Raw genomic sequence first — 11,620 nt, 5'->3', positions numbered from 1 at the left:
GAAGCAGTTTCATTTTTGTCTTTGCGGAGCATAGTGCCTAGGGGCAGCTAGGTGGTGCCATAGTACATAGAGCAATGGGCCTGAAGTCAGGAAGACTCATCTTCCTGAGTTCAAATCCAGCCTCAGACACTCACTAGCTGTGTGACCCTCGGCAAGTCACTTAACCCTATTTGCCTTGGTTTCCTTATATGTAAAATGAGCTGGAGAAGGAAATGGCAAACCACTCCAGTACCTTTACCAAGAAAGCCCCAAATAGGGTCACAAAGAGTCAGACACAACTGAAATGACTAAACAGGTGGCATTATCCACTGAATGAGGAGGACCTGAATTCAAATCCAGTCTCAGACACTTGACACTTAATAGCTGTGTGATCCTGGGTAAGTCACTTAGTCCCGATTGCCTCACCAAAACAAACAAACAAAAAAAAAGTGCAGTGCCTGACACAGAGTAAGAGCTTAACAAATGTTTATTGATTGATTGACCTATAGGAATTGCTCACTGATGATAAAAGTTCAAGCCATTGCAAGATGGTTTCCTGGGGTAAAAGGAGTCTTCCCCCCAATTCATGATTCTATTGGCTGCTATTTACTTGACCATTTGTTGTTGTTAAGTCGCTTTTCAGTCATGTCTTACTCTCCATGACCCCATCTGGGGTTTTCTTGGCAAAGATCCTGGAGTGGTTTGCCATTTCCTTCTCCAGCTCATTTTATAGATGAGGAAACTGAGGCAAACAGGGCAAAGTGACTTGCCTGGGGTCACACAGCTAGGAAGTATCTGAGGCTGGATTCGAACTCAGGAAGATGAGTCTTCCTGATTCCAAGCCCAGTGCTCTAGCCACTGCACCACCTAGCTGCCCTACTCAACCCATACCAGAGGCTAGTCTAGCATACAAACAGCACTGTCCCTTCCTTTGGGGAGGGGGAGAGGAATCAGGTAGAGTTGGGGCAAAAATGAGAGGACTGTGAAAGGAGAGGGAGGTTGGGAAAACACAGAGGTATTTGACCCCTGACAAGTCACTCAACTTCTGTCTGCCTCAGTCTCCTCAGCTGTAAGATGGGGAGCCTAAGAAGGTACTTGAAGAAACTGGAGCACCAAGAACATTTATTTCCAAAGAGAAAGAGCCTTCAGCAAGAGCTGAATAACAGTCAACGTAGGGAGAAGAGTCAAACTTCAAATATTGTTTCCAAACGTCATAGAAAGGAAACTCAGAAAGCAGAGAATTGAAACTAAAGTTCTTGGTGGCTAGTAAGAAGCCAACCCCCTAAGGTGGTCTAGAGGGCTTCCAGCCAGGGGCCATGACTTGGCAGACACCCTTTGCTCTAGCCTTTAATTCCAAGAAGAGAAGCCCCACCTGTGACCTAATCCCCTAAAAGCTCCCCACTTTTCTGGTCTTCTTCCCATCAAGGCAGAGTAAGAAGAGGCAGAGCCACCTTAAGGAAGAGGGCAGGGGATGGGTTGGACAGCTATTTATCTGTAGCGCACCCAGCCCTAAGCACAGATGGAGCAACCACAGAGCTTGTTCGATACTCCTGCAGAGAGTCTGGATTCCTTTATAGCACATGAACTCCTCCCTACCAAGGAGTGCAAAGAGGAAATCCATGACGCCTTCCAGATGATCCAGAAATTCCTTCGAGGTTCGTGTTTCAAGGATGAAGAGGCCAGGGTGCTGAAGGTGCTGAAGGTGAGAGCCTGCCCCGGGAGTGGGGGGGGGACTATAATGCCGTGAGGAATCAATGCCTCTCCTCCTGTTCCCCCTGCCAGGAGAGCCACAAATACAGCCCAGGAGTCATTTGGTCAAGTCAAGAGAGTGCCTACTATGTGCTGGGCATTGTGCTAAGGGCTGGAGATACACAGAAAAGCAAAAAAAAAAAATCCTTTTACTCAAGGATTTTATAATCTAGTAGGAGGGACAACATAAAAACAATATGTATACAAAATGGAGACATCATAGAGGGAAGGGGATTTGGAAAGGCTTATTTCAAAAGGTGAGATCTTATCTGAGGCCTGAAGGAAGGAAGTCAGGGATTCCAGAGGGCAGAAATGAGGAGGAACAGCAGTGCATCTGGATTAGGATCTTGCAAGAATAGGAGTCTTTTTTGTCCCAAACTCTCTATTCCCCACTTCTTTCCATCAACATCTCTGGGCTGTCCCTGCCCTCCTCCCCTCCAGGACTCAAGCAGAACCAGTCTGTAAAAGAGATTGATTCTTTATGTTCTGCTATAGCCAAGCCTTGGTCCATTTACTACACCAACTGCCTCTACCTACCTCCCCATTCCAACTCTTTGCTATATGGCTCTTTGACCCCAGGCAATTCTTCACCTAATTTGCTAAGCTAATTGACACCAACTTATTAAGTTATTGTGTGCCCAATATACTAAACTATTGTGCACTGAATTTGTTCACAGCAAACATGTGCCCACCTTACTAATGGATTCCCAACTAGCTAAATAAGGAACACTATTTTGCTTAACTATGTGCCAATTTGTTTAACTAAGTGAACACACAAAGTTACTAAATTAATATCCTCCTGGCTTGATGGACTAATGGATTACTAACTTGCCAAGCTACCTCATGCTTACCTTGCTAAGCTAATGCAGTCCCAACTTGGTAAATGAGTTGGCATTAACTTCTTAAACCACTATGTGTCCAACTTGATAAACTAATGTTTACCCAATTGCTAAATTAATGGGTACCAACTTGCTAAAATAACACGTAACTAACATTTATTTCAATAATGTTTTATTTTTCCCAATTACATGCAAAAACAATTTTTACCATTTACTTTTTGAAATTTTGAGTTCCAAATTCTCTCCCTCCCTCCCCTGAGACAGTAAGCAATTTGATATAGGTTATATATGATATATATTTGGTATGGGTTATGTATGTGTAATCACACGAAACATATTTCCATATTAGTAATGTTGTAAAAGAAGATACAAACTAAAAAAAAATAATGGAAGTGAAAAATCAAATGCTTTAATCTATATTCAGACTCTACCAGTTCTTTCTCTGGAAGTGCATATAATTCTTTCATTGTCAGTCCTTGGGTTATTTTATAACAGAGAATAGCTAAATCATTCGTAGTTTATCATCATACAGTGCTGCTGCTCCTATGTATGGTGTTCTGGTTCTGCTCACTTCACTTTGCATCTGCTCGGGTAAATCTTTCCAAGTTTTTCTGAAATCATACTGCTCATCATTTCCTAAGCACAATATTATTCCATTAAAATCTTATACCACAACTTGTTCAGTCATTACCCAATTGATGGACATCCCCTTGATTTCCAATTCTCTTCCACCACACAAAGAGCTGTTATAAATATTTTTGTACAAATCGATCTTTTCCCCTTTTTAATCACTTTGGGATACAGACCTAGTAGCGGTACATGCCTTACATTTTTTTTTTCCTTTTTTCTTTTTCTTTTTTTTTTTTTTTTTTGGTGAGGCAATCGGGGTTAAGTGACTTGCCCAAGGTCACACAGCTAGTGAGTGTAATGTGTCTGAGGCCAGATTTGAACTCAGGTCCTCCTGATTCCAAGGCTAGTGCTCTATCCATTGTGCCACCCAGCTACCCCATATGCCTAACATTTTAAGCTAAGACATCAATTTACTAAACTAAGATGCTCCCCACCTGCTAAAACAACATTTGTCTAACATACTAAGCTAACAGGCATCTGCTTTCTAAGCTAAGTCACTCCCAACATGCTAACCTAACACAACTCTGTAGAGCTTCCTTATTTGCTGAGCTAATGTGTACCTACTTTGCTAACCTAATGACACCAATGTGAGAAACCAACATGTTTCCTGCTTACTAATCTACTGTATATCTAGCTGGCCAAGAGATCCTAGCTCTGTCCCTTTGGTCCTCCCACTTCCCATTTCTTGTTTGCTCCATCTAAATCCCTCATACCCACTGCTTCCCCCAGGCAGCTTGAGGAGGATGTAGGTCCCCAGAGGTTGTAAGGAAGTGTGATCTTGGAAAGGAAATAGACCTTAGTGATTTCTAGAAGTCTTATACCATCTGGCTGTACAACAGCCTGCATGGCAGGACTCCCAGAGGTAGTCCTGGAAGCACCCACAGGATGCCACCAGGACCAGAGATACCTGGAGCTGGAGGAACAATGCCTGGGCTGGTATTTGTAAATGATCAGAGCTCTGCCAAGTCAATTAAACAATTAATGAGAATAATTGAGTATATTCAGCCTTGGGCTAGGTATTGGGTGAGATACACAGAGTGTGACTTTGGTCAAGTCCTTACCCTCCATGAATGTCAGTTCCCTTCTCTGAAATGTGAGAGGGTTATACTAAATGATCCAGCCAGAACCCTTCTGTTCCAAATCTATGGTTCTACAAGAGACAGAAGGCATACTCCCTCTCCTTGAGAAGTGACCTCTCTACTAAGTCCTTCAGCAGGTGTCGATTGACGCTACTTTGTGCCAGACACTGTTCTAAGTTGAGACTAGGGATACAAAAATAAACAATCCCTGCCCTCAAAAGGCTTCTATTCTATCACAAAGAAACAACATAAACACATATAAGTTCATACAAAATATGTATAAAAAACCCCATCCAACCCACAGAGTTATTTTGACCCAAGGAGTCAGGAGAGCTGGTCGTAATCCCAGTTCAGTTGCTGGACAGCGACAAGAGCTTGGGCAAGTCACTGGGTCTTAGTTGCAGAGAGAATCATAGGCTCACAAACTCAGCAGGGAAGGTCACCTTCAAAGTCATCTAATTCAATGTCTTCATTTTGCAGATGAAGGCCAGAGATATGAAGTAAATGGTTTGGAGTTAAGTAGCTAGCATGTGTCAGAGGTCAGACTGGCACCCAAGTCCTCCTGATTCCAAGGCCAGTTCTGAAAACACTAGGCCCTTCCACCTCTCATTGTGTGCTACGGGTGAGGAAATTGAGGTTCAGAAGGGGATGTAAAGAGAAAGGAAGAAGAATTTGAGGAGAGGGGCAGAACAAGTATTTAATTTTTTTTGTTCTGCCATTTTTATAGTGTTTTGGGGTTTTTTCCAATTACATGTAAAGACAATTTTTAGCAGTCATTTTTACAAAATTTTAGCTCTAAATTTTTCTCCCTCCCCTCTTCCTAAAATGGCAAGCAATTTGATATAGGTTATATATGTGCAATCATGTAAAGCATATTTCCATATTAGTCATGTTGTGAAAGAAGAAATAGACTAAAAGGAAAACACACACAAAAAAAATGGAAATGGAAACAGTATGCTTCAATCTGCATTCAGACACCATAGTTCTTTCTCTGGATATGGATAGCATTTTCCTTCATGAATCTTTTGGAATTATCTTGGATCGTTGTATTAGTGAGAAGAGCTAAGTCTATCAAAGCCGGTAATCACACAATGTTACTGTCACTGTGTACAATGTTCTCCTGGTTCTGCTCACCTCACTCAGCGTCAGTCCATACAAGTCTTCCCAGGTTTTTCTGGAATCCACCTGCTCATTTCTTGTAGAACAATAGTATTTAATTACGTTCATATAACATGACCTATTCAACCATTCCCCAATTGATGGGAATCTCCTCAATTTCCAATTTTTTGCCGCCACAAAAACTGCTGTTTTAAATATTTTTGTACATGTGGGTCCTTTTCCTTTTTTTATGATCTCTTTGGGATACAGACTTAGTCATGGTATTGTTGAATCAAAGGGCATGTATAGTTTGATTGCCCTTTAGACACAGTTCCAAATTATTCTCTGAAATTATTGGATCAGTTCACAACTCCACCAAGACTGCATTAGTGTCCCAATTTTCCCACTTCCTCTCCAACATTTATTATTTTCCTTTTCTGTCATATTAGCCAATCTGATAGGTGTGGGGTGGTACCTCAAAGTTATTTTAATTTGCATTTCTTTAATCAAAAATAATTTAGAGCACTTCATATGATTATAGATAACTTTGATTTCTTCCTCTAAAAACTGTCTGTTCATATCCTTTGACATTTATTAATTAGGGAATGGCTTGTAGGAATAAGCATTTTTTGAGAATCTACTATGTGCCAGGCACTGTAAACATATATATTGATATTTATATGTATAATTTATAATTGCCCCCATTAGACTATGAGAAAAGCATCTTATATATGTCATTTCATTTGCTTCACAACAATCTTGTGGAATTTAGACTGTAAGCTCCTTGAGGGCAGGGATGGTTTTTTGTGTTTCTTTGCATTCCCAGTGCTTAGCAGGTGCCTAGCACATAGTAGAGCTCAATAAAAGCTTATTAATGATGATGATGATGACAACTTGTTGCCTTGGTCCTAGGAGACAGAAGTAGGAGCAATAACCAAAGTCATAGAGAGACCCACTTAGATGTAATAAACAACCAAGCAGCAAGCTTTTACTGAGTACCTCCTGCATACCAGGCACTGGCGATATAAATGGAACAAAAACTTCCTAACAATTAGAGTTATCCAGGAAGATAGGCAGCAGCTCCCCCCCTCACTGAAGGTCTTCAAGTAGAATGTCCCCATTAGGGACCCTGAAGTGGAGATATTGCACACATAATGCTTGGAGCAAATGGTCTCTGAGGCCCAGACCATATCTGTGACTCTTATTCTATGCTTGGCAGGCGGGGTCTGTGATGAATGGAACAATGCTTAAGTACGAAAGAGAAGTCCACGTTGTTGTGTTCCTTAGCTGCTACAACTATAGTACGGAGGCTTCATACCACCATGACATGCTAATGCTCATGAAGGAGAGACTACACCACTCCTGGAAGAACCTGGCCTACATCAGTGAAATATGTGTGGACCTTGAAGTCCCTGGCTCACTCTTCTTTACAATTCAATCCGAGGTGACATCAGAGCCCATCGATGTGGTCATCCTGACTGCCTATGATGCCCTGGGTAAAGTAGACACTTATTCCCATTCCAGACCCCTTGGTTTCCTGAGTGTACCTTCTAAGGGTGGTGCAATGTGTAGAGAACTGAGCCTAGAATCAGGAAGTCCTGAGTTCAAATCCAACCTCAGACACTTACTGGTTGTGGGACTCTCAATCACTTAACCTCTGTCTGCCTCAGTTTCCTCAAATGTAAAATGAGGATTATCATAACACCTACCTCCTTGAATTGTTGTGAAGTGTTTTGCAAATGTTAAGTGCTATCTATATAAATGCTAGTTAGCTAGCTGAGGGGATCTTCCATCCCAAGTCCCCCTTGGTCATGGTTCCCTCTTAGATATCCATTTCCAGGGCCCCCTCAGTCACTAGAGAGTTTGAGTAAGAAAGCAATATACAATTACAAGGAGATTTACTGCCTGCGCTGGCTGAGGAATACTTTGGATAAGGTCATGGATGATGCTCAGTCACGTCTGACTCTTCATGACCCGTACTGTCCGTGGGGTTTTCTTGACAAAAATACTGGCGTGGTTTGCCATTTCCTTCTCCAGTGGATTAAGGCAAACACAGATTAAGTGACTTGTCCCGGGTCTGGATAAGTAAGTGTCTATCTGAAGCCAAATTTGAACTGAGGTCTTCCTGATTCTAGGCTCAGAGCTCTATCCTCTGACATAGATGATAGATTCATAATATTTATTAAGGAAAAGTAGTAATATCTGAGGCCTGTCCCTAACATGTTGAATAGGACAGGAAGGACAACCAGTTCACAGAAATCCTGCAGTATTTCCATCAGAGAAAGAATTCTGGACTAGATGGGTAGAGCTATAAGTAGGATGGAGAGAGAAAGTCTGTGTCCCAGGGACCACGAACACATTTGAAGTTCATAAGCATGGTAGAAACAACAAAACTTAGGACCAATTTAACAAGAATCATTAATTAATTAATTAAAATGAGAAGCAATGAGGCACCAGTGCTTGTATCCCAAGATCCCTCTCCCCGCTCCATTCCATCTGGGAGTGGTGTCCAGTCACTCATCGAGTGGTACCCCACCAAGTGAAGCTTTTGTCTTCAGCATAAAAATTCTAGTTTGGGCCTTGAAAAAGCATGAGGCTAATTGGCATTATTTCTAATGCATTGTATTCATGAAGTTGGTTTATCCAAGAGCCTGAATCTCAGGAGAAAAATCAAAAGACCTTTGACCTCAGTGGAGAAAGGGCCTAAGGTGTATCTGGTAGGATACTAGCACTTAGCATAGTTCCTGACACATAGCAGGCACTTCGTAGGCACTAACAGCATCAGATGTTAGTAGGAGATCTCACTGGGGAGATCACACCGCAGAAGAGAGGTCTTGTGCAATAGATTCCCTGTCTCCCCTCTTTGAATCAAAGATCTAGGAACCATCAAGTCCAACCTCCGCATCTGGAAAAAAATTGAGGTTCTTAGAACTGAAATGATTTGCCCAAGGTCACTTAACTATAGTTTGTACAAATGCTTTTTATTTGATACAATTCAAATCATCTGTTTGATCTTTTATGAGCATCTCTGTCCTTTGGTCCAGAATTCTCCTCCTAACCATAATTGTGAAAGGTACTCTCCTTCCATTGTCCTGATTTTTTTTCCATGATGTTATTTTTATATTTAGATCGAATACTCATTTGGAACTTATTGAAGAAATGTGTAATTTCTGGTCTAAACAGACTTTCTACCAAACGGACCACCAGTTTTCCTAGTAGTTTTTTTTGGTTTTGTTTTGTTTTGTTTTTTGTCAAATATGAAGGGTCATGGTTTTAATAGTCAAAATTGAATGAACAAGTATCATCAACTTTAAAAGTTAATAAATGAAAGATGTTATGAGATTCAGACGGTGGAATTGAAGCAATTCAGTCTACAAGTGAGGAAAGGCATAGCTGTGACCGGGGGATAATGTTCAACATAGCAATGGACAGATATTAGAAGCATAATGAGGATTAGTTTTGATGGGAGAGAAAGGTTCATTCTAGTATATATGTAAATATAACATAGCATAGCATATATAACACATAATATATTGTTACATATTACATAAAATGCATTATGATATGAATATATTATCCATAATAATGCTATATACAACACATTACATCAAATGTTATGTATGGCAGCTAATGTGTATAGTACATTTATTATATTGTATGTTATATGTAACTAATGGCATATTATATTGTTATGTTATACTTGTTATGTGTCTTAATATGTCTATTATAATTTTTTAAGTTGACACTAGTCATTCATTCAATAACTACTGATAAAACCATGATCTTTCTTATTTGGAAAATTTATGCTCTGTTTGGCAGAAAATCCATATGTTTTATATGTGTATGTATGTACCATATATGTATGTATGCCCATGTGTATAAAAATGTGCATGTACAAATATATAATTGCATTGTGTTGTGTTGGTATATAACGTATGTGTATATGTTCACACATATTTTCTCTGTATTATATTGCTATAGAGAATACATGTGTATCATATAATTGTGTGCTTTATATTTCATATATAATATTAGTTATATGTACACATACACATAATTATATACACACATGCTTTTTATTATTTTATATTTATATTTTATTATATACTATTGCATATAGTTATATTTTATAATGTTATATTATATGTTTTATTATATTATTTTTATATATCACATCAATTATGTATATAGAATTATATATACATACATAATTGCATATATATGTAACTTCCTTTACCATGACGGTAATTTTCTAGGTTCCAAATTCCTTGGGTGGTGGATGTTAACTTTTCCACGTCACCTGTACCTTGACCAAGTTTCCCAAGGCATCACGCTGTTCCTTGATGCACATCTCAAGCTCCTCATTATTTTCTGGATGTGCCTTTTGAAAAGGAAAGCTCGGGGCAATGCTCTTGCATTCTATTCCCATCTTGCCATCAGTGCGATGATTCCAATGTCTCCTATTGGGTTTGCATTGTTGCTGTTGTTTTCAATCATGTCCTTTGTGACCCCGTTTGGGGTTCTCTTGGCAAAGGTACTGGAGAAGTTTGTCATTTCCTTCTCCAGCTCATTTTACCAATGAGGAAACTGAGGCAGACAGGGTTAAGTGACTTGCCCAGGGTCATGCAGTTAGTAAGTGTCTGAGGCTAGATTTGAACTCAGACGCTCCTGACTCCAGACCCAGCACTCTATCCACTGTACCACTTAGCTATCATTTTGTTTGCAGTAGAAAACTCCATAGTATTGAGAGTGTCCCATTTTAATAGTAGATTGTGACAATCTGCAGTTTTGTCCTTCATTTTTCTCATGCTGACAGATAAAATAGGAGGGTTTTGGTGGGTGTGACCATGCCATGATTCTTCAGGTCCATAATGGACCTTCAGGTCCATCAGGACCAAAACCAGCACAGATCCACTGGGGTCACATATAGGAAGTGTCAGAGATAAGATCTGAACATAGGTCTTCTGACTCCCAAGCCCGTGCTCCTCCTCTGGGACCACATTGCCTCTCTCCTCCCAGCATCACCTCGAGAATCTCCCCCTTGATTCTTCTCTCCTCAGGATCCTCTCATCCCACTTGTCCACCATCCCCTGAGACCTACGTGGACCTGATTGGGGCCAATGGCCTCCCTGGGCAATTCTCACCATCCTTCATAAAACTTCGGAAGCATTTTATAAAAAGTCTTCCCACTAAGCTGAAAAACCTCCTGAGGCTGGTGAAGCATTGGTACCTGCAGGTAAGGGAGCAGTGGAGCTCCTAGGGGCCAGGGATGGAGAGGGATGTGACTGGAAGATCTTAGGAACAGAGGCAAGGGAAAATGGAGAATCATGGGGAGAGAGAGACAGACAGAGAGAGAGAGACAGAGAGAGAGAGAGAAAGTAAGAATTGGGAGCCCCAGGTAGATGGCACTTTCTAGGAGTTCAGAAGTGAAAGGGAAGAGAGATGTAGAATGAGAATATGAGGGCCAGCAAGGTCAGGGAAAGGTTCTTGGAACATGGGGGAGCTTGTTTGGAGGGTATGGAGAAAGAAGTAGTAGACAGGGAGAGATTGAAGATGAGGGAGAAAAGGCAGTCTTCCAGAAGAAAGGGATGAGATCAATGGCACAAGTTGTCCAGTTATCCTTTATAAGATTCTAGGGGCTAGGGGCCGCTAAGTGGCACAGTGGATAGAGCACCAGCCCTGGAATCAGGAGGACTTGAGTTCAAATCCAGCCTCAGACACTTGCCATTTATTAGCTGTGTGACCCTGGGCAAAGTCACTTAACCCCATTACCTAGCCAAAAAAAAAGAAGAAGAAGAAGAAGAAGGGCTAACACCATCCTTAGAGGTTGGAATAAAAGAAGAGAAAGGGTGATGGTGTCAATAAGGAATTTTGAGTTGTGAAGTATAGGAAGCTCATGACAAATGGCCTGGATTTCCTTAGTAAAGAAGGAGATGAAGGACAGGTGGTTAAGGATGGCCTTGTGAGCTTGAGGAAATAAGGGTTTGGAGTAGCCAGTGATGTGTAGTGTAATAGAGAGTTGATGGGGGAAATAAAAGAATTGCAATATCATGGGCCTAGTTGAGATTAGATAGCATGATAGTGGGCCCAGTTCACAAGTACTGTGTGACTTCCTCCAATAGCTCAAGAGTAGAAAGTGGATAGTGAAAAAGATGGTGGGGGGAGAAAGAGGAAGGAAGGAAGGAAGGAAGGAAGGAAGGAAGGAAGGAAGGAAGGAAGGAAGGAAGGAAGGAAGGAAGGAAGGAA

The 11,620-nt window shown here is 40.9% G+C and overlaps 1 protein-coding gene across 1 annotated transcript in view; it reads left to right on the top strand.

Annotated features, from left to right (window-relative positions):
• Positions 1–1,433: 1,433 nt before the first annotated feature.
• The window catches only part of LOC114043294 (2'-5'-oligoadenylate synthase-like protein 1), a 14,789-nt gene continuing 4,602 nt past the window's right edge, over positions 1,434–11,620 (top strand). Inside the window, exons 1-3 of the mRNA XM_027862375.1 lie at positions 1,434–1,681; positions 6,594–6,870; positions 10,435–10,610. Coding sequence (XP_027718176.1) covers positions 1,499–1,681; positions 6,594–6,870; positions 10,435–10,610 — 636 coding nt within the window. The 5' untranslated portion in view covers positions 1,434–1,498. The remainder of the gene's footprint in view (positions 1,682–6,593; positions 6,871–10,434; positions 10,611–11,620) is intronic.

The sequence above is a fragment of the Vombatus ursinus genome, unplaced genomic scaffold, assembly GCF_900497805.2.
Source record: "Vombatus ursinus unplaced genomic scaffold, bare-nosed wombat genome assembly UNPS02001287.1, whole genome shotgun sequence".
In the NCBI taxonomy this organism is placed as follows: domain Eukaryota; kingdom Metazoa; phylum Chordata; class Mammalia; order Diprotodontia; family Vombatidae; genus Vombatus; species Vombatus ursinus.
This window is presented reverse-complemented; position numbering and strand designations above follow the sequence as displayed.